The sequence below is a fragment of the Pygocentrus nattereri genome, chromosome 25 (genome assembly GCF_015220715.1).
Source record: "Pygocentrus nattereri isolate fPygNat1 chromosome 25, fPygNat1.pri, whole genome shotgun sequence".
NCBI classification, from domain to species: domain Eukaryota; kingdom Metazoa; phylum Chordata; class Actinopteri; order Characiformes; family Serrasalmidae; genus Pygocentrus; species Pygocentrus nattereri.
Genome location: NC_051235.1, coordinates 26,910,915 through 26,934,011, shown reverse-complemented (window position 1 = coordinate 26,934,011; position 23,097 = coordinate 26,910,915). Strand labels below are relative to the sequence as shown.

General features: G+C 45.1%; 1 protein-coding gene across 1 annotated transcript; it reads right to left on the bottom strand.

Annotated features, from left to right (window-relative positions):
• Positions 1-251: 251 nt before the first annotated feature.
• On the bottom strand, positions 252-4,164 carry LOC108416270. Its single transcript, XM_037534307.1, has 7 exons — positions 4,104-4,164; positions 3,471-3,791; positions 2,239-2,793; positions 953-1,074; positions 824-848; positions 696-730; positions 252-605 (listed from the first exon to the last, which is right to left on the bottom strand). The coding sequence occupies exons 1-7, from the start codon at positions 4,162-4,164 to the stop codon at positions 408-410; spliced, it is 1,317 nt and encodes a 438-aa protein (XP_037390204.1). The 3' UTR covers positions 252-407.
• Positions 4,165-23,097: the final 18,933 nt, after the last annotated feature.

The window sequence follows — 23,097 nt, the reverse complement described above, 5'->3', positions numbered from 1 at the left end:
AACAACGACAATCACTTTATTGCTTTTAAAAAGGTAATGGGCTATAAACTGAACTCAGTTCATGGAAGGTGCCTCAAACGACAGACAACCGACAAAATCCTGAGCATCGATTTGTGAAACCTTCTGGGAAACATTTGATTTTATGCTGCACAATGAAAGAGAGTCACATGCAGCAGCTTTAAATCGATGTGATGATACACATAGATTTTAATTCCCTACATTAGAATGAAGATTTATACGAAATGAAGAAGTCAAGTCAAAGTTTATTTATATAACGCTTTTTACAGCCGGAATTGTCACAAAGCAGCTTTACAGAAAACGGATTAGTGAACATTCCTGAACATTTCTTGATGATTTCTCATCAAAAGGTGTGACTATTTAATATACATGAACACTGTTGTCACAATTCACCCCTTTAAAAACAGCAGATAATCTTCATCATGAATATGTTTGGTGTCCTCTGATGCTCCAGATCCATCATTCAGCCTGGCAGCTGCATGAAGATCAACAGATGTTGTGGATTCTTCATGGTCTGGATCTTCTTGGTAGAATTCCTCATGGATCCTAGTTCTCCTCCTCACCACGTCCCACAGCATACGGAGAACCTGCACACATCACCCATCACCCAGTGAGAGCTTTTTAAGAGATTTAAAAATTATAAAAAAAAAGAAAACTCATGAAGTCTAAGATCTCACCATCAGTATCAGGAGCTGCTTCTCCACTTTGGAGGCTGCAGCAGAGACAGGAAAAGAAATGAGGGACAATAAAGAAAGTGATCAAGTTCATTTAAGACCTAAACTTAAACATTATTGTCACAGTCTACCTTTGTAACGGCACAGCCTGAGATCCTGTAGAGAAACATACATTATTAGTACATATAACCAGATTATTAGCTTCATTAATCATACAGCTCTTTATTAGAGGGTCAGATAGAGGTCATAGAGACTCATACTGGAGGGTCACCTCGTGCAGTGCTGGCCTTTTTCCTTATGAGTGCGAATGCGATCCAAACAGAAAGCAGAAGACCCAAACATATGGGCCATGAAGTAAACAGAGGCATGAGAGGGTGAACACCTGTAAACAGATGACCATCACAGTATCAGTGATTAGAAATACTGTAAAACAAAGCAGATAAAAGTGACGTTTATATTCTTAGTTATATTATATAAACCTGTGTGTGACTGAGTTTGTATGTGTGAACATTATTTAACACCGTTTATCTCAGCAGTGAGTTTGTTTATGCTCATAAAAACACAATTTATTTTTAAAATACATACTAATAAACATTGATACTGTCATGCTTGGCTCCTCCCACTCCCCCATGTGCTTTTTGTTTACCTTTTGATAGTCCACCTGCTTCTTTGTTTTGGTATCCCTAGTCCTGCCCCCTTGTTTTGTGACTCTGCCTCTGATTGTTTTCACCTGTCCCTCGTCTTCCCGGTGTCCTGTTTAAGCCCTGTGTTTGCCCTTTGTTTTCGCTGGTCTTTGTTTGATGTTAGATGCACTGATTGTTTGAATTGTTTGTATGTCCTGTTGGAAGTGTTTGGGTTTGTCTGCCTATCGATCTCTCCGTGTTGGTTATATGAACCTGGACTGTCATGACCTCGACTCTGGACTTCCCCTAAATAAAAGTTGCTTATCTCAGCATGTGCGTCCGCCTCCTCGCTCCGCATTACAAATATAGCGCAAAGCAACCAGGATCTTCAGAAATTTCTTCTTTCAAAGTTCATAAACTATATTTATATACACATATACGATCCCTGGTCAGATGACATTGTTCTATTGATATAAGTGTGAATAAGTTAACACGCCCTCTACAGGGGACAAACCTCTGCATGTTTTAATCAGTTACTGCTGAACATGTTGGGGGAAAAACATCTAAACATGAAAGTTATGGCATACTTTATATTTTAGGCTTTATTTCGGTTCAATATGTTATATGTGGAAAATCTAATAGAAATGAATCACTAAAATGTGTGTAAAACGCCATATTTTAGTGTCTTCTCAGTAGAGGATGTATTAACTAATTTACACTTTGAAAATGAACAGCTTATGAAATTCTATACATAACTATGCATACATTAATCATAGAGAGCTGCTTTTACACACTTATACTGTAGATGGAACTCACCACTTGTCTTCTCAGTAGTTAGAGATAAGATAAAGAAGATTAACAGTGAGGGTCATTTATATTTTCCCCAATGATACATACTTATAATCAGTTCAATGCAGACTCACCACTAACGTTCTCAGTAGCTTTCTTTGTTGTTTTCTCAGTAGCTTTCTTTGTTGTTTTCTCAGTAGCTTTCTTTGTTGTTTTCTCAGTAGCTTTCTTTGTGGTTTTCTCAGTGGTTGTCGGAGTCACGGTGGTCCTGGTTGGCTGTGGTCTCTTGTCTTTGTGGACACTGACTGTAACTCTTTTTATCACCTTCCAGTTTCCTTTAGCAGTGTTTTTATTAATTGGGTCCACTTGTACAGCACAGAGGTACTGACCGCTGTCTGACTCCATCACTTCACTGATCCTGATGTTGTGACTGTTCTGTCCTTCGGTTGGGTTTGAGAGTCTGTTAAGCAGATCTTTTTGCACAGCGCAGTGGTGACCGTACTGAGGTGAACGATGCTTGGAATAATCATAAGAATACACACAGGTGCTGCTCTCTCCAACAGTCTTAATCCAGTAAACAACGAATGGCACCCCATTATATTCTCGTGTAAAGGTGAAACTACACTTTAAACTCACTGATTCACCTTCAGGTACTGTCAGTGAAGATGTTTCCTCAGGTGTGGATGTTACTGCAGGGAGAAAAGAGTGTTACCACTTCCTTCGGTCTAGTGTTGCTCCTTAATTCCACTGCCCATTTATCATTTAAGCCAACAATTCACCGCATCCAAATAACAAACACTCAAATTTGAGTATGCAGTGAGTAGCTGTGTGATTTTCAGGTAATGGCATGTATGGAAGTCCAGTACAAGACCAAAGCTAAGCTTATCACTGGTGAACAGAGCTGACTGTTCAGTTCAGTCATCCCTCAGATTGATGACTGATCATCACAGTGATTATCAGTCTAGTCAGGCTTTAGCAGGAACTTCAGTGGCTGTAAAGAAGCCCTTTTAGGTTTTTTCTTTAGAGCAAGTCTTTTTTATTTTAACGTAGTTAATTACGAAGCACTGATGGTGTTTATTTGAAAGATATTATATACTTTTTAAATTTCTGGGTAAAATATTCTCTTAAATGTAAAAAGTAATTGTGTTCTGAAAGCGGCTTTTACAAATTGTAACTTGGACTGAACACAGATACGTCTTTCTCCAAACACTTGTGTTCCGTCACATCCCAACCCTGCTTACTGCACACATGTAGGACATGTGACACACTAAACAGAGCAGATGAGAACGCAAGACTACTGAGAAACATTAGAGAGACAGTAAGACATTAATTAACAACAATAATGCAGAGAATGAAAGTTACTCACTGAGTGGGTTTGGAGCAGCGACTATGTAGGAAGAGACGACGTTGGGAGACGGTTTGAATGGAAAAAGGAGTCCAGAATCCAGAGATTTAACACAGGCAACAAATCCACTTTTTACTACTAGAATACAAACACACTTTGATTGTGGAGGTTTATTACTGCAAAATTCCAGGTTATCATCAACATCAAGGTCAATCCTGATGCGGTCACACTGTACCAGACGCTGCGGGTCAATCTTGATAGACTTTGTGCTCACTTTCCATTTGTTTCCTTCACAGGAAATCTCTGATTTATACCAATCCTTGTAAATGAACTGAGTTTGCCCTGAAAAAGAAAAACAAACCGCTGTAAGTTTGAGCAGAACAGTTTGCTAATTCAGCCATTAGTTTTGATCCAGCTCACTTTATTAATGATAATAGACAAACTGCCAATAACTGAAAATTGAAATCTTAAAATGACAGTAAAAGTGAAGAGAAACACTGAACAGACAGAAAAACAAGATTTCCTTCAAAAGGGAAATGAATGTCACTGTATCTGATTTCAAACTGTAAACAATGTGATGACAGAAGTGTAATATAGAACAATATTATATATAACCGCCTCCTGAATGACAGTGAAATGATAATAAGTACTCACCGTGGCATTTACCAAGAAACCAGAGCAGAGGAGCGAAACACAGCCACACCACCACCTCCATTTCATTCACTGTGATAAAAAGCAGAAGTGATGTAATCATACAGTTTAACTTCCTATTCATTTTTCCTGTTTACATCTTTTTCGTTTAATACAGTTCAAGGAACCGTGTGTAGAAAAAAACATTCTTCATCAGTCTGTAATTAAATATTCTGGATACTGAAGAAATCACAAATGATGATGGGCAAAAAAAACCTTTAAAAAAAGAGGTTCTTCAAGGGTTCTTTAGTAAAGCCAAAGGTTTTAAAGAGTGATGTAATAGAATGGGAATTCTTTTTTCAGAATTCTTGCATAATTAAATAGTTCAGATGTAAACAAAGTCATTCAGAGCAGTTTGGTGTGAAAAGCTCCATTCCTGAAAAACTTAACAAGTCAGAAGTGTTCACAGTGGTAGTGAAGGGAACCAGACGTCTGAAGAGGTTAATATCCTTTAAATCTCCCTCACAGAAGAATAATACGTGAAAACGCTGCCTGATGCCTGAGCCACAGTTTTCCAATAGCTTTAATCGTGTGTTTTAAATGGTGGAGAGATACATGTAGATCACTGTACTGCAAAATATCACCTAAACAAAACATTTCTTTCAGATTCAGACATGGTGAATCCTGGTTCCCATCACTTCCACTGCAAAGAAATCTGAGCAAGCAAATTTATCTACAAAGAACCATTTCACACCAAACCACTTCGATTGAGTTTGGGTACATCACAGTGATCAGTTAGAAACATCTGATGAATTCTCCTCCTCTATGATGGAGAACCTCTTATATAAGGTTCCTCAACCCCTTAAAACCCCAGACTTATTAGTAACTACAGGGACTTCAATGCAAACTTACTGAGTTATTCTTAGGCTATAGAACTGTGTCCCTGGCCCTTTAAGGGGTTAAAGAACTTTGGAAAAAGTGGTTCTACACTCACTGGCCACTTCAGAACTGCCTTAATTCTTCGTGGCAAACTTTCAACAAGGTGGTGGAAACGTTCCTCAGAGATTTTGGTTGGTTATTTGAGTTCCTGTTGCCTTTCTATGATCTGACCTTTCTGACCTCTCACATCAACAAGGCATTTTCGTCCACACAACTGACCGCTCCCTGGATATTTTCTCTTTTCCGGACCGTTCTCTGTAAACCCTAGAGATGGTTGTTTGTGAAAATCCCAGTAGATCAGCCGTTTCTGAAATACTGAGACCAGCTCATCTGGTCCCAACAACCACGCGACGTTCAAAGTCTCTTAAATCACCTTTCTTCCCCGTTCGGATGCTCGGTCTGCACTTCAGTAAGTTGTCTTGACCACGTCTACATGCCTAAATGTACTGAGTTGCAGCCGTGTGATTGGCTGATTAGTTATTTGTGTTAACAAGCAACTGAACAGGTAACAAACTGAACAAACTGTACCTAGTAAAGTGGCCGGTGAGTGTGTATAGCACCAAAAGAGGTTCCACCACAGTGGATAGCAGTGGACAGAGGAGCTTCAAACCCACACTGGAGTCAAACTGTTCACTGCAGTGAAATCATGTCCGAAGAAGAAGTAAAATTGGTTGTTGAAAAAAAACCCTGATGCAGAAAAGGTCTGACACCCCTCGAGTGCTGACATCCCTCCAGCACTGAGTTTCCTGTAGAACTGCAGGGGAACTTTTTAGGACATCCAGCATCCATCAGTATACCAACCGAGTGTTCAATACTCTGTTCGTCTCTTTTCGGTCCAAAATAAATGGTAAAAGCTCCAAACTGAGAGCTACAGATTCTATGATGTATAATTGTATTGATGGGGAAATTATAATATAAAGCTTCTGATTGGTTACAGAGCAAAACTTCATCAAATATGAATTTTGTAACGTGATACTTAAGAACAACACTAGAACACATAGCCTTCATGCGTAAACTATAAGATCAGGACAGAAGCTCTATTTCTAGACGTTGATGACTTCATTTCAATGAATGACCATAAACCACAGACGCTCAGACGTTGTCTGATTTCCTGTGTGGCGAAACGCAGGAAATATCTGCCCCCTATATGTTTCTTTAAAAGGATTTGTCAACTTGTCGGGTTATACGCCTTCTGCTGATTATACTTTGTTGCCAGACAGAAAGTTAATGCTGTTTGTTTAAAGCTAAAGACTGAATTAATATAAAAATATAGCTAATCTTATAATCAGAATACAAAACTCTCATATTCTCCTAATTGCCCTTCTTTGACACTATCAGTGTCAACACCATCATACGAAGATAAGTGTGTGGGCCAAGACTGCTTAATCACTGGAGTCATCTTCCACTGAGAGGTCTGGGTGGTGCTCAAATGGCCAGTCAGTTTTGTGATGTGAATGAGGATCATAACCGAGGGCCACGTTCTCGCTGCTTGGACCAGTCATATAGGGAGTCACAGCCTGAATAGTTTCCGCATCAATAACAACACCAGAGCGATCACTGAGCCACAACTGACAGTAATGTTGTCCACAAACACAGAAGGATCTCAACTCTGGTTTTCCTGCAGTTCTTTTATACCGTCAGAGGTGTCTTGGATCTTGAGGCATTGGAAGCATAAATTCAGAAGCACTCACCTCCTACAACCTGACACACCTGCTCTCTCTGCTAAGAGAAGATTTAGTGGAGCACAGTTTTGCAGAGCTACTTCTATTTCACTCACTTTGTTCTGAATAGCTTGTAGTGCTCTGAGTGAGGCACGCATGTGGTTTACTAAGACCAGCGAAAAGTACTTTATTCTCACCACTGTAAAAACTATATAAAGAAAAAAACCAGGAAAAATCACCACAAATATCCTTTCAGCTTGTGTGAGTGTTTGTTTTTGCTTGTGGATGCATGAACCCAGTGAACAGGACCAAACTAGTTGGTAAAATTACCAAAGGTTTTTTTGGGTAACTGCCAGTAGTCATTAGAGCCACTCAGGGCCACAGCCTAACCAAGCAAATCAAATCAAATGGGGTAAAACATCTATTAGACACAAGAGACTGTAGTGGTAGTGATTTTTTGCAGTTATCTAGCCAAACATCTGCCTTCTGTATTAATGTTATCTCATGATGCGTTCTGTATGTTTCCCTCAGCAGCCAATAGCATTGATATGAGTGTCTTAGTGGCCATATGTCACATATGTGATGTGAGTTTTTGTTGTAAGTGCAGTTCAGAGCTCGTACTCCTCAGTGTGGATGGAGTTTAGGCCATAGCTTCACACTTAGAAAGAGCACTTAACTCCTTATGCACGTCTTCTGTTGCAAGTTTTTATCTACAAGTAAATCTACCATTTGTTTTGTGTCAGTCCTGCTTCCCGTGTTACGGCCAGTCGAAACAATTACAATCGACATCACACTCTCAGAAATAGAGGTACGAACCTGTCAGTGTCACTGGGGTGGTACCCTCAGGGGTACACCTCAGTACCTTTAGTCAGGGAACATAACTGAACCATAATCCACGGCAATGATATTTCATATTGTATTGACTCCAAATGCCATGAATCATCTCTCTCTCACACACACACACACACACACACACTCTTAAAACTTATTAAAGGTGCACAACCGGACCTTAAAACCACTGGTGTACCTTTGAAGGTACATGTATGTTGTTCGTACCTCTACAAAAAATATGTACCTGCACAGAACCTTTATTTCTAACAGTGGACGCTTTTTCAGTCCTCTAATCACTGATTAGCAACTGTTTCTATCTGCAGTTGCCCAAAGCTGGTTTGTTCATGCTTAGAGCAGAGTTAGAGCAGAGTTAACCCTTTCAACATGTTTGTAGCTAGTGTGAAGACACTGAGGCCCACAGGAGTTCATGATGGGCTTTATGAGATTCAATGTGAAAACAGTAATGAGACCACCCAATCAGCAGTGACTGTATCTCAGCTGTCCTCAGATCAGCTGTGGTTCGGCCATAGAGTGAACCGTCCATTCTATTTATCTCTGGATGAGATGCCATGTTAATAATACATAGAACAACTTTGACTTCTTCCCCATTTCAGGACCAGTTTTAACACTTCATTCCACTGGGGCTCATCAGTTCCGATTGGGGGGGATTCCCAGCACCATCTTAAGAGCTGTTCCATTATGCTTTTTACTGATGTGAAGCAGGTTAGATGAGTCCTCAGAGGGGAGAGGAACTGAGCGAACACCAGTGTCAAATTAAGCAGCAGAACTTACCCAGAAATCATTGCGAACCGACATGATTAATATTAAGATTAAGTTGAAGCGGGTCGTGAAGTAAGGAGGCTCAAGTTAGTGGAGAATCCCGCGGAGGGAAAACTTTAATTTAACGAGACGAAAACGAAACTTCACTTGCTTCCAAAACAACAACTGAACTACTACCAACTAGTGCCCCCCCCCTCGAGTCTCTTAAAGGGCTAGACCCTGTTGAGTGACTTAACGCCTGTCAGTTGCGGATTCGCTCCAGTCGCGAGTAGTAGCCCCTACACACGTCCCCCCAGAATCCGTGAAAACGGACATGTCCAACCGGCGAGGGGGCCGAACCAGACGCCCGAAACGGCTCGTCACACCCGGAGCCGGGGAAGGAGAAAAGGCCGGCCGCTCCATGGGGCGTGCCGGGACAGTGCCTGAGGGACCTCCACGCTTCGCGGGCCGCCCAGTCTCCACAGTGCTGCCAGGTGGGCCGGCTTCAGGCGGTCTACCGAAACGCTCACAGGAACGCCGCCAACCTCAACCTTGAAGTACTTATCCCCAGGATTCAACACTCGGAAAGGACCATCGTAGATTGGACGGAGGGGGCTCCGGTGCGCGTCGTGCCGGATGAACACAAACTCCGCCGCTCGCAAAGAAGGCGGAAAGCGTGACTCCGGCAGGCCATGTTGGGAGGTGGGCACCGGTGCAAAAGCGCTGGAGAGCTCACGAAGGGCCTGTCGCTGGTGGCTGGCGGACCACGGGGCAGTAGAACTTGGGAGGAAATCCCCGGGAACCCGTAGCACCTGGCCATAAACAAGTTCAGCCGAAGAGGCTTGGAGGTCGTCCTTGGGGGCCGAACAGAGGCCCAGCATGACCCAGGGAAGCCTACCGGCCCAACCGTCATCCTGGAGACTGGCCCGGAGTGCGGCCTTCATAGAGCGGTGGAAACGCTCACACAGCCCGTTGGCCTGGGGATGGTAGGCAGTAGTACGGTGAAGATGCACCCCGAGACCCGCGGCCATGCTGGTCCAGAGGGCTGAAGTGAACTGAGGGCCACGATCCGAGGAAATGTCTGATGGAACGCCAAACCGCGAGACCCACGTGTCAATGAATGCTCTGGCCACCTCCGAGGACGTCGTGGAAGAAAGCGGCACGGCTTCTGGCCACCTCGTGGTCCTGTCGACGATCGTGAGGAGGTGGGTGAAACCCCGGGACGGTGGCAGCGGACTCACCAGATCCACATGTACGTGGTCGAAACGCCGCTCAGGCACAGGGAACAACGCCAGCGGGGCCTTAACATGCTGATGCACTTTGGCGCGTTGACAGTCCACACAAGCAGAACTCCAGTTGCGAATGTCCTTTTTAAGGCCGTGCCAGACGAATTTGTCTGCCACCAGCCTTTGCGATGCCCTCCTGCCGGGGTGAGAGAGGCTGTGTATGGTGTCAAAAACCGGTCTGCGCCAGCAGGTGGGAACAATAGGCCTGGGGTGACCCATGGATACGTCACAGAGGAGCGTCACACCAGTATCACTGAAGGGAACATCCGCCAACCGCAATCCAGTGACCGCAGACCTGTAGGCTTGGAACTCTGGGTCCGACACCTGGTCCGCTGCTATTCGGGAGTAGTCGATGCCGAGGTGTACAGCATCAAGTGCCGCGTGGGAGAGACAGTTGGCCACAGGGTTGTCTTTTCCTGCAACATGCTGAACGTCCATGGTGAACTCCGAGATGAAGGCCAGCTGACGTTGCTGACGGGAAGACCACGGTTCGGAGGACTTCGCCATGGCAAATGCCAAGGGTTTGTGATGCACGAATGCAACAAATGGACGGCCCTCCAAGAGAAAGCGAAAGTGGCGCACGGCCAAGTACAGGGCGAGCAGCTCACGGTCAAATGTGCTGTATTTACGCTCAGCGGGGAGGAGCAGGCAACTAAAGAACGCCAGGGGTTGCCAAGCACCATCGACCCACTGTTCATGCACCGCGCCAACCGCATAGTCAGATGCGTCCGTGGTGATAGCAATGGGTGCATCAGGTGAGGGGTGCGCCAACATAGTCGCATCCGCCAGCACACGTTTGGCCGCATTGAAAGCCAGGAGCCGCTTGTTAGTCCAGTCTACTGCGTGTTTGGCCGCTTTGCCTTTGAGGGCTTCATACAGAGGGTGCATGAGACTGGCTGCGCGTGGGATGAAATGGTGATAGAAGTTCACCATGCCTAGAAACTCCTGCAGAGTTCTAAATGTCAGAGGGCGGGTGAAACACTGAATAGCTTCCACTTTAGTAGGGAGTGGAACGGCACCGGCACTGGTGACGCGATGACCGAGGAAATCGATGACCTGAAGCCTGAACTGGCACTTCGACGGGTTGATGATCAAACCGTGCTGATTGAGGCGCTCAAATAGGAGCCTGAGGTGGTGCAGGTGTTCCGACCTGGAGGTGCTGGCAACTAGAATGTCATCCAGATAAACAAAGAGGAACGGCAGGTCACGCAGGACACTGTCCATGAGGCGCTGGAACGTCTGGGCGGCATTCTTGAGGCCAAATGGCATGCGGAGGAACTCAAACAGGCCAAATGGAGTGATCACTGCCATCTTCGGGATGTCAGCGGGATGCACGGGGACTTGATGGTAGCCACGAACTAGGTCCACCTTGGAAAAGATGACTTTCCCAGCCAGACAGGCAGAAAAATCCTGCACATGAGGAATGGGATAGCGATCCGGAGTGGTGGCATCATTGAGTCGGCGGTAATCACCACATGGGTGCCAGCCTCCGCCCGGCTTCCGGACAATGTGCAGTGGAGAAGCCCAGGGGCTGTCGGACCTTTGCACGATGCCTAGGCGTTCCAATGTGTCAAACTCAGCCTTTGCGACCGTGAGCTTGGCGGGTTCCAGGCGCCTAGCACGAGCGTGGACTGGCGGACCCGAAGTGGCGATGTGATGTTTGACTCCATGCTTGCTGCCATCTGAGGAGAACGTGGGGTCCGTCAGGCCCGGAAACTCCGCGAGGAGGCGCGAGAAGTCGTCTGAGACAAAAAACGCACCCGTCAGCTTGGAGGAGCCGAAACGGCTGAGTGAGCATGGTAAGGAGCTGAACGTCTCCGGGTTGACAAGCCGTCTGTTTTTAACATCAACCAGCAGGCTGTTGGCACACAGGAAATCGGCACCCAGAAGGGGGGTGGAAACCTTTGCCAGCACAAAAGGCCATGTAAATCGCTGCCCGCCAAAGCACAGTGGAATTGACCTCAGCCCATACGTGGGGATGGAGGTACCATTGGCGGCCTCGAGGGCGGGGCCAGCACGGCCTGACTTCATGTCCAACCCAGAGGCAGGCAGAACGCTCAACTGAGCGCCTGTGTCGCAAAGGAAACGGCGCCCTGACACTGTGTCTGTGAGGAAGAGCAGGCTGCTGGAATGCGTTTCCCGGCTTCCCAAAACTGCAGGGAGGACAACATTTTTTAGCCTTGGCCCCAAAACGTGCATGATAGAAGCAGAAGGCTGGAGGGTGTTGGGGCATGGCTGCACATACCGGGGCGTCAGAGGGGGATGAAGATGCGTATGCCCGCGTGGCCGCAAGACCCTGTTTGGCGGAGAGGATCTTGTCGGCCTCTCTAGCCAAAGCATGAAAGTCTTTAAGAGTTGAGCCTGCTAAAGCCGCACGAACGTCGCCAGGCAGCTGCTGCAATAAAGGTTCTCTGAATAGAAAACATGGCGGGTGGTCGCCCAGCAGAGACAACATGTGGTCCATGAGTTCGGACGGTTTTGAGTCGCCTAAACTGGGTAGCGAGAGAAGCCTGCGTGCGCGCTCTGACTCGGACAACTCAAACGTCTGAAGGAGAAGTGACTTTAACGCTGCATACTTATCGCCTTCGGGGGGAGCCTGGAGGAAACTCAGTACTCTGGAGGCAGTGCTGCTGGTCAGGGAAGCGACGACGTAATAGAACTTCGTCTCGTCCTCCGTGATTCTCCGGATGGCGAACTGAGCCTCAGCTTGCGCGAACCAAATGGCGGCGTGCTGCTCCCAAAACTCCGGCAGCTTAAGAGCCACTGCGTGTGTTGTCATGTCGGAAGAGCTTCGGAGACGTCCGAAGAGGCGTCGGGGTCACCACTGAAGCGGGTCGTGAAGTAAGGAGGCTCAAGTTAGTGGAGAATCCCGCGGAGGGAAAACTTTAATTTAACGAGACAAAAACGAAACTTCACTCGCTTCCAAAACAACAACTGAACTACTACCAACTAGTGCCCCCCCCTCGAGTCTCTTAAAGGGCTAGACCCCGTTGAGTGACTTATCGCCTGTCCGTTGCGGATTCGCTCCAGTCGCGAGTAGTAGCCCCTACAAAGTGACCCTTATTAGTCCCACAACAGGGAAATTTCACCTTCGCATTTAACCCATCTGTCGCGTGGGTTAGTTAAATATAAGGTAGTGTTAAACCATGTATGTATTCCTAAAATAACCAGGGACTTCCAAAATATCACATAGCCCCTGGGAATAGTATTTTAAAACAATCTAGAACACTTAAAATCTACTATTAAAATTTACTACTCCTAGGAACCATTGAGATAGAGAAAAATGTACAACCAGCGCCCAATCTAACCCAAACTCCACACGACTCACCCACACTAGTAAAGAAATAGTAAATTCGTTTGGGAGGGAACAGAGTATGAGCCAGCGATCCCAACAGGAGACAGCGTACTCAAACAAGAAATGTTTTATTTTGTACTTTGGGCAAATATATACACTAAAAGCTAAGTCGTTGCGATAGATTAATGGAAACAGAAGCAAAACAGAAAAATAAATAAACAAAAGCGCAAAACAAAAAAATAATACTAAATAAACCAAAAACACAACAAAGGGGAACCAAGAATACACAGGAACTAAAAAAAAGAAAGTCCAGTTCACTGTTTCAATGAGAGAAGTCCATAACAACCAGGGGGATGTAGACACGGCTCCCTTGAGTCTCACCACGCCACTCTAGGACAAAATAGAAGAAAAGACTGACCAGTAATATGTCCTTTGTGCACTCAAGCTTGGGTTTAAATTAGCCTAGTGGACAGTTCCGGGTAGTGATCGAAACCACTACCCAGAAATTGCAGCAACACGCCTGTGGTGTATAGGATGACCCTCGGTCTTCTATCCAGCGTTCCCTTTGAGCCGCCGCTGACGTCACCGCATGCACACGCTCCAGCAATTCCTCCTGAATCTGCTGCCAGCCGCTGCACTCACGCGCCACTCGGACCAAGCCCCTACTGCCGGCTAATGCTGCGCCGAATCCTGCTGGCGTTCTAGCCACGCTCCCGGCTGCTTCCGCCTCTGCTGCGCTGTCCACTCCCGCAGCACACCTGTGCCACCAATCTTTACTCCCCCCTGGGTCCTTTGTTCTCCTTCCCTGGATCTCTCTCTCCTCCTATAAAAGTCCGCTTTTAAAATAAGAGTCCCCGAGCACCCGCGCTCTCTTTCCACGCTGATAGGCTAATTAAAGAGACAGTTATTAGGTTCAGGTGGAGATAATCAGACGGCCCCAAAAGAAATCAAAAACACCCAAAATTACACAGCACACCACACGAAAAATTTAAGTAAAACCAAACACTCTAAAAACATATCAATACATACAAACACAAATCCAAAATGCATTTTAAAGATAAATCAAGAAAAATAACACTTTTTGACACATCTAACACCCCCCACGCTAAAACATAAGCAGTCCCTGCTATAATTAAGAATTCTCTCTATAACGTACCGGTCTCTGTCCAAAATTAGCACGAGTGGAACGGCGAACAGGAACATTGGCCGAAACCTCATCAGGTACATTCGGGGTTGCAGTCCAAACACTATAAGGAATAAACCCTCTGTCAGCCCCTGTTTCCCTTTCCTCCTGCTGGCTCTGTTGAGGACCACTGGGCTTAGACAAACACTGTTTTAAGGCATTCCTATGGAGTGTTTTCTCTGGTCCTCCCTGTTCCGGCCTCACCTTATATACTACCCCAGTCTCTCCAATTGACTCAACTATAACATAAGGAGTGGGACTCCACCAACCACACAGCTTCCCTCGCCCTTGTCTATTCCTGTCCCGTACCCAAACTCTCTGGCCTGGAAGTAAAGGGGTTGCCTTAGCACGGCGATCAAACTGCTGCTTAGACTGACTTGCTGCCTCATCCATTCTCCGTTTAGCTACAGAATATGCCCAGGTCAATTTCTGGTGGTGATCCTGTACCCACCCACTCAAGCTCTTCCTTGGCTGTCCCTGTCCTACACCCAGGCCTGTGTCTACTGGGGTACGAACTACCCTACCAAACATCAAATAAGACGGGGTAAAACCAGTAGCACTATGGACAGTATTATTATAAGCTTGAAGCAATTCAGGGAGAAACTCTGGCCACTTGTCCTGCTTCTGCACCTCTAGTGTACATAACATATGAAGCAGGGTCTGATTCATGCGCTCTACTCTACCATTCCCAGCTGGATGATATGACGTGGTCCTACTTCGGGTTATACCATAAGCCTCGCATAGCTGCTGGAAAAGTGCAGACTCGAAATTAGGCCCTCTATCGGAATGAAATCTTAGTGGACACCCAAATGCCTGGATCACATGCAACCACAAAGCTTTTACTATAGTCTTAGCTGTTTGGTCTCTTGTTGGGATCGCCCATGCATAGCGAGTAAACATGTCTATTGCTACCAAGATATTCTGGTAAGTATCTGTTGGCCTACTTAAGGACAGAAAGTCTAGCGCTATCACCTCTAAGGGAAAAGACACAGAAATGGGTGCAAAGGGGCCTTAAGCTCCATATTACCTTTCTGCAGACCACAAGAGACACACCCGGACTGGAACCCTCTCACCTCTTCCTCCATTTGGGGCCAATAGAAGTGCCGCCTTATGCGAAGCAGGGTCTTCTCAACCCCAGAGTGTCCTGTAGCCTCATGGTACCGCAACCAAACCTCTTTCCACCACTGTACTGGGCAGACAATCTGGGAATAGGGCTCATTAATGAAGGGGTCAATAACAATCCTGTACAAGAGTCCATCCTTACTTTGCAACTTTTGTCTCTGGTGGAGCAACTGTTGTGACACTCTTGGCAGAGCCTTCCTCTCAGCAGCCGTGGGGAAAACTCCTTGTTCTACATACCATTTCAAGATACGCACACCATCATCCTGCTCCTGGGCATGCTGCCAGTCCACGGCATCTCTGTTTCGCCAGAGGCCTCCTGCAGTTCAGCTGCCATCACCCCCACACTTGGGGGAACCTTGACACAAGGGAATCTAGATAGTGCGTCAGCATTTCCATTTTCACGACCCGCCCGGTACTTCACCTCAAAATCAAAGCTGGCCAATTGGGCTACCCACCGTTGCTCAGTGGCCCCCAGCTTAGCAGTCTGCAAATGAGCCACAGGGTTGTTATCAGTCATGACGGTGAACTTGGCTCCCGTGAGATAATCACGGAATTTCTCAGTGACTGCCCACTTCAGTGCTAACAATTCCAATTTAAAAGAGCTATAATTGGCATCATTTTTCTCACTTGGGTGAAGGCTCCGACTCGCATATGCAATGACACGTTCACGGCCACCCTGCATCTGAGACAAAACTGCCCCCAATCCTTGATTACTGGCATCAGTGTATACAATAAAAGGTTCTGAAAAGTTTGCATAAGCCAAGATAGGAGCTTCAGTAAGATGCTGTTTCAACTGTTCAAATGCGCTTTGGCATGCAGGTGTCCAACTGATTTGGCGATGGGAGGTCTTTCTGTCCACTGGCATACCTACCAACAGTGAATTCAACGGCCATGCCAGCTTAGCAAACCCATCAATGAAGCGTCTATAATAGCCAGCAAGTCCCAAAAATGCCCTCACCTCCTTGATGGTTGTAGGAACAGCCCACTCTTGGACAGCAGCAATTTTCTCCGGGTCGGGACGTACACCGCACACATCCACCACATGTCCCAGGAACTTAACTTGCTTCTGGAGCAGGTTGCACTTGTCTGGCCTCAGCTTCAATCCATACCGACTGAGGCGTTCAAACACTTGTTCCAGGTGCTGTAAATGCAGAGAGAAGTCCGCGGAATACACAATTATATCATCTAAATAAACAAACAGAAATTCAGCTACTTGGCCTCTCAGGCAATACTGCATTAGTCTCTGGAAAGTAGCTGGCGCGTTGCACAATCCGAAAGGCATCCTACGGAACTGGAATAATCCTAATGGTGTAGCAAATGCAGTCTTTGGTTGATCGTCTGGATGTACACCCACCTGCCAATAGCCACTAGCCAGGTCAAGAGTGCTAAACCACTGTGCTTGGGTTAAGGTAGTCAAGGTCTCTTCAATCCTGGGCATGGGAAAAGCATCCTTAAGAGTGACAGAATTCAATTTTCTGTGATCTACACAAAATCGCCAATTTCCATCCTTTTTCCTGACCATCACGACTGGGGCAGCCCAAGGGCTAGAACTCTCAGAAATTACACCACTGTTTAGCATGTCGGCAAGCAATGTTCGCATCTCTTGGTACATCTTAGGGGGTAGAGGTCGGAACCTCTCTCTAATAGGAAAGGCCCCACCTGTAGGTATGCTATGATGGATAGCATCGGTGCATCCAAAGTCTTCCTCGTTCTGAGCAAACACACTAGTCCACTTTGAGTAAGTGACCTAATTCAACCTGCTGCTGATCTGTTAGATCCGAACGGGTAGCAAACTGGCTCACCTCAAATGTGGGGGTGCCCTTCCCCACAGGAACAGTCTCGATTACACTCACTTCCACCACGCCTGCTGAACTAGCGTCCAGCTGGAGATCATATTGTCCATGGACATCAGCTTGTTGCACTTCATACAGCTTGCCCAGCTTCTGAAACTTTCCTATAAACATAGGATACGGGTGAACATTACACAGGCGGACAGGGATTCGTCCATACTTTACCCTCGCTACTGTCCGTGCCACAGCCAAAGCACCTCCATCCAGCACTGGCTCCACTAGGCCACAGTATTCTTGGCCCCTCATGTTCGCCCGGACACGTCCCCACACGATCATTTCACTTTCTGGGGGAACACAGATCCTACGTCGGCTAGCAGACCAGACATGACCCACATAGCCATCTCGTTGCTCTTGGGCAGCAATCCGTTGGCAGATCGCAAGTGTTTGCTGCCACAGTTTTCTGTCATTCCTGGGGGAGGTTCTTTTCCACTTCAGCTGCTCTCGTTCCTGGAAGAGATCATTCCAGCATGCAGACACGACATTCATGCCAATAATCATTGGGTAAGTAGAACATTCATCTTTAACGATCACAACACCCCGTTCTGGGATCTGAACTCCAGCGACTTCGAAGTTCAGAACAGCACAGCCAACATAGGGTATTTCAAGTCCATTCGCAGCTTTTAGTGTTAAAATAGGGGCTCTACCCATCTGATACTGAGGGAAATATTTCTTCAGCATTTGGTGTTGCATCAGAGTAACCTGAGAACCAGTATCTAAAAGTCCTGTACATTTTACATTTTCCACCAGAATTTCTACTATAGGGCAATTTCCAATAAAAGTCTCTGTGGTCCTATTATGGTCTGTCTCAGCCTATTATCGTCTGTCTCACCCCACTGCTTGGACCTCTGCAGCAGGGCAATTTAGTTTAAATGCGGCCCTACAACAGCAGTTCCCCTGCAGTTCCTAGCAAAATGTCCAGGTTGCTTGCAACGACGACAAATAGGCTTACCATCAGCATCCCATTGATTTGGTTGTGTCGGATCCCGGTTTCGGCTGGTAGTAGCCCTAGTAGGCGGAACATTAGGGCTGGGGTCACACCACAAAGGTTTCAGCTCTTTGATTACCTCTTGGGTCAACTCGCGCATTTGGCCACGCATTTCTTGCAGCAACTCTTGTTTCAGCTCCGCCCTCCAATCCGCCTGTTGTGGACGAGAATGAGATGCACTGGTCTCACGGATCACTGAACATGACGTATCATACCTGTTGGGCCCATATTCGGTTTCCAATAGTAAGGCTTCTTGGTGTAGGTCTGCGAAGGTCCCTGCAGGCATTCTCCGAGCAAAAGTCTGCAAAGCCCGTCTGAACGGTCCATCTTCTAGCCCCAACAGCAGCTGGTCTTTCAACTGTGTTTCAGTGAGGGCTCCCTCTGGGTTTCGCCTCCGCAGTCTGCAGAAAAGTTCCCTCAATCGTAACACAAAAGCTTTAAAAGTCTCACCTGGCCTCTGTCTACAACTAAAGAATTGTGTTCTTAGGACAGGAAGTGGTACTTCAGCTGCATACAAGTTATCCAAGTGTTTGAAAATTTTCACTGCTGTATCTCTATCCCCAGCTTCTAACACATTTACTTCTCGCTTTGCTTCTCCCGATAGAGCACCCATTAGAATCTGCACCTTCCTAGGTTCTGTAAGATCTTGTACCTCTAACAAACCTTGTACCTGTTCTTTCCAATCAGAGTACATAAAATCACCATCAGGTCCTTTAAACTTAGGTACCCAAGGGGCACCTGGAAACACTGGCATCATCATTATGAAAAATTTTTTTTTACTGTTATCCTTTGGTAAAACTGGCACTCTTTCACTCCCAATCCTGCCGACTACGCCAGAAAAAAGGCGGGTGTCGCGTGGGTTAGTTAAATATAAGGTAGTGTTAAACCATGTATGTATTCCTAAAATAACCAGGGACTTCCAAAATATCACATAGCCCCTGGGAAGAGTATTTTAAAACAATCTAGAACACTTAAAATCTACTATTAACATTTACTACTCCTAGGAACCATTGAGATAGAGAAAAATGTACAACCAGCGCCCAATCTAACCCAAACTCCACACGACTCACCCACACTAGTAAAGAAATAGTAAATTCGTTTGGGAGGGAACAGAGTATGAGCCAGCGATCCCAACAGGAGACAGCGTACTCAAACAAGAAATGTTTTATTTTGTACTTTGGGCAAATATATACACTAAAAGCTAAGTCGTTGCGATAGATTAATGGAAACAGAAGCAAAACAGAAAAATAAATAAACAAAAGCGCAAAACAAAAAAATAATACTAAATAAACCAAAAACACAACAAAGGGGAACCAAGAATACACAGGAACTAAAAAAAAGAAAGTCCAGTTCACTGTTTCAATGAGAGAAGTCCATAACAACCAGGGGGATGTAGACACGGCTCCCTTGAGTCTCACCACGCCACAAAAATAGAAGAAAAGACTGACCAGTAATATGTCCTTTGTGCACTCAAGCTTGGGTTTAAATTAGCCTAGTGGACAGTTCCGGGTAGTGATCGAAACCACTACCCAGAAATTGCAGCAACACGCCTGTGGTGTATAGGATGACCCTCGGTCTTCTATCCAGCGTTCCCTTTGAGCCGCCGCTGACGTCACCGCATGCACACGCTCCAGCAATTCCTCCTGAATCTGCTGCCAGCCGCTGCACTCACGCGCCACTCGGACCAAGCCCCTACTGCCGGCTAACGCTGCGCCGAATCCTGCTGCCGTTCTAGCCACACTCCCGGTTGCTTCCGCCTCTGCTGCGCTGTCCACTCCCGCAGCACACCTGTGCCACCAATCTTTACTCCCCCCTGGGTCCTTTGTTCTCCTTCCCTGGATCTCTCTCTCCTCCTATAAAAGTCCACTTTTAAAATAAGAGTCCCCGAGCACCCGCGCTCTCTTTCCACGCTGATAGGCTAATTAAAGAGACAGTTATTAGGTTCAGGTGGAGATAATCAGACGGCCCCAAAAGAAATCAAAAACACCCAAAATTACACAGCACACCACACGAAAAATTTAAGTAAAACCAAACACTCAATACATCAAACATATCAATACACACAAACACAAATCCAAAATGTATTTTAAAGATAAATCAAGAAAAATAACACTTTTTTGACCCGTCTAACACATCCGTGCAGTGAAACACCACGTACACTCTAGTGAGCACACACACACTAGGGGGCAGTAAGCACACTTGCCCGGAGCGGTGGGCAGCCCAATCCGCAGCGCCCGGGGAGCAGTTGGGGTGTCATGATCAGAGCTTCATTATCATGAGAGGCTATTCCTTATCCTGATAGGATCCTGTACATGAACATGAGGATCAATAAAAACACCATGATCAGTTACTCGATGATTTCATGCAAGATCTAATGGGACTTTATAGTTTTATACCCTTGTTTTTGTGGCCAAATAACACTCCTATAGCTCTGAAGGTAACTGGTGGGCTGTTTGAATTAGCTGGACTAATTGGTGTAGTTGCCGTCTCTCAGCTCTCAGCTTCCTATGAGTGGATGTCTTCCCCTATTCTTGTTTCAGCTCACTCAGTCACTGCGGTATGAAGCATCATGTCCTTCCTGTATGAGCTTTCTGTGTGTGAACCATAAACAGAATCCACCTAGATGAAAAGTATAAATAGTTCCATCAACATAATACACAGCTTTGGCAAAAATGACTCCACTATCATGAGTAAAAGTTCTTTCTCTTTATTTGTTATTCATAATTGCAGGAAACAGCGACCGTAGCCACTGTGGATCACTCACTATTGTCCCTTTATTGGTCTTTTATTGGTGGAATAATGACGCTGCACCCCACTGCACTTGTGAATGGATAGTCCTTAACATACTATGGCTTTTCATTAAGTACTTGATCATCATCAATTCCTACTCATACCTGGAAGGAGACATTTCAGGAAAGAGTCTCATTGCAGGGCCAGTCAAAACCTCATGTGGGCTTAACCCGGTAGCTGTGTTCATTATTCTTTATATGTACATCAAAATAAGCAGCAGTGCCTGCATCCAAGACAGTCCATCCACTTTAGATCATGTTTCCATGATTGTCTAATTTATTCTTTACACATCTTCCACAAGTGAAAACAAAAGCTGTCAAGAACACAAACACGAACACAAAGATCACGAACCTAAACCTGGAACATGCAACAACAATGTCAAATATCAAACAAGTGGCTAGTGAGCAATGGAAACACAGGGGTATAAATACTAAATAGAAGACAAGGAACACCCGACGCTCATGAGAGGGCAGGGCTAGGAAACAAGGAAAAGGTGAAGGCTGAAGTCACGGCAGGAGAGGGGAGGAGCTAAAACAACAACAAAATCAGATGGCACTAGAAAACAAAGGCACGTGGTAAATAAACAAAGGTAAAAACAGGGAAAGACACAGACAGGAAGTGACAGGATGTTACTCTTTTTTCTCAAAAGTTGAGAAAGTTACTAGAGACAAGCCCAGTCGGATGAACCAAAGAAGCCAGAGAGGGATGCTCCAGGGATTAGGTCTGGTGGAGAGCAGAGGAGAGGAGAGGAGAGGAGAGGAGAGAAGAGGAGATGAGAGGGGGACACAGGGGAAAAAGAGGGGCTTACCAAATTACCATATTTACCTTTTCTTGAACCCAAGACTGAGCGTGGAGGTGAGGGGGCTTCCCTTAAGTAGGGGAGGAACAGGGAACGTTGATTATCCGTAATCAAGGTGGAGTGACTCTGTGCCTCCATCTGGTGGCCAGAGTTGGTGTGGCAGGTGGCCCAGCCCCTGCCTGGGCCCTTAAAATCTTTGAACAAGTCTACTCTGAAACAGCGCTCGCTCACACTGGGTGATGTAATGTTGTAGGTAGTAGAGACTGAGTAGTTTTAGCATGATCGCCTACTTTGAGTAGCTCGTCTCAAGTAAAATGCTTCAAATAAAAGAGTTATAAATGATAATAACTAATAAAATCATTATAAGAATTATACTTTATTTAATTAAATAAATAGCTAAATAAATAGCTTAGTTAATAGTTTAAAAATAGCTTAGTGTCTTTTAAAGACAAAACACAGGATCAGGGTCGATATCAATATTGGTCAATATTCAGGGTTTCAGTTTCATTTCAGAGAAAGTGGTGCAGTGTTTTCTCTAAAACGGACACCAGAGAAATGGATCAGGAACTAAATGTAAAGTCCTAAAAACAGAAGAGAACCCTCAGAGCCTTCTAGGCCTTCAAAGAAGAGCTAATGATTTCTGGGAGATGAAAAATTCATGTCTGTAATTTGAACAAAAGTTCAAAATCTTGAAACACCCTACAGCAAACTGTCCAATCAGAATTTCAGATTAACTTTCAACATAAGTTCATAACTTGTGAGTCACTAAATTGTTGAATCCAGTCCAGAACGGAGAGTTTGGGGAGGGCGTGGCCGAGGCACATACAGAGGTGTGGCCTACACAAATGAATTAAATGCTTTTATCCACAAAACAAAGTAAAATGTTTTGCAATTTTTTGTATTTTAGAGAAAATTTTGAGAAAACAGAAAAAAATGCTTAATTGTCTGATTGTCATTCTGTAGAAAACAAACAGGTGATGTAAATTCCAGAAAAAATCATAATGGAATGTTTCATTTTTTACGAGAGGAAACAGGTTTAGGTAACAGGGCTGCCCATTAAAATTTGGGATACAAGTTAAAATTATTTTTTTGTTAAATTAAATGTATTAGAAGGGAAAATTCCTTCAACATTAAATTGTTTGGAAATGAATCAAATAACAGTGTAATGATGGTTTTACTGGAAGATGTCAATGAATATTTATCATAGAGAACTTCAATATCAGTGAGGTGAGACAGCATATTTCACCATATTGAAGGTAGATACAGCCGTTTTATGTATTTTTGTCATTATTTAGTACTAAATAATAATAATTTAGTACTTATTAGTTTATAATAAGTTTTAAGTTAAAGTACAGATCCCTTTATTTTCCATACAAATAAAAACAACGACAGTCACTTTATTGCTTTTAAAAAGGTAATGGGCTATAAACTGAACTCAGTTCATGGAAGGTGCCTCAAACGACAGACAACCGACAAAATCCTGAGCATCGATTTGTGAAACCTTCTGGGAAACATCTG

Excerpts from the sequence above, each read along its gene's own strand:
- LOC108416270 (XM_037534307.1), bottom strand. The coding sequence starts at position 4,164 with ATGGAGGTGGTGGTGTGGCTGTGTTTCGCTCCTCTGCTCTGGTTTCTT. Across the intron at positions 3,792-4,103 it reads GTTTCTTGGTAAATGCCACG|GGCAAACTCAGTTCATTTAC; the intron begins GTGAGTACTTAT and ends TTTCTTTTTCAG. Across the intron at positions 849-952 it reads CTGCACGAGGTGACCCTCCA|GATCTCAGGCTGTGCCGTTA; the intron begins GTATGAGTCTCT and ends GTTTCTCTACAG.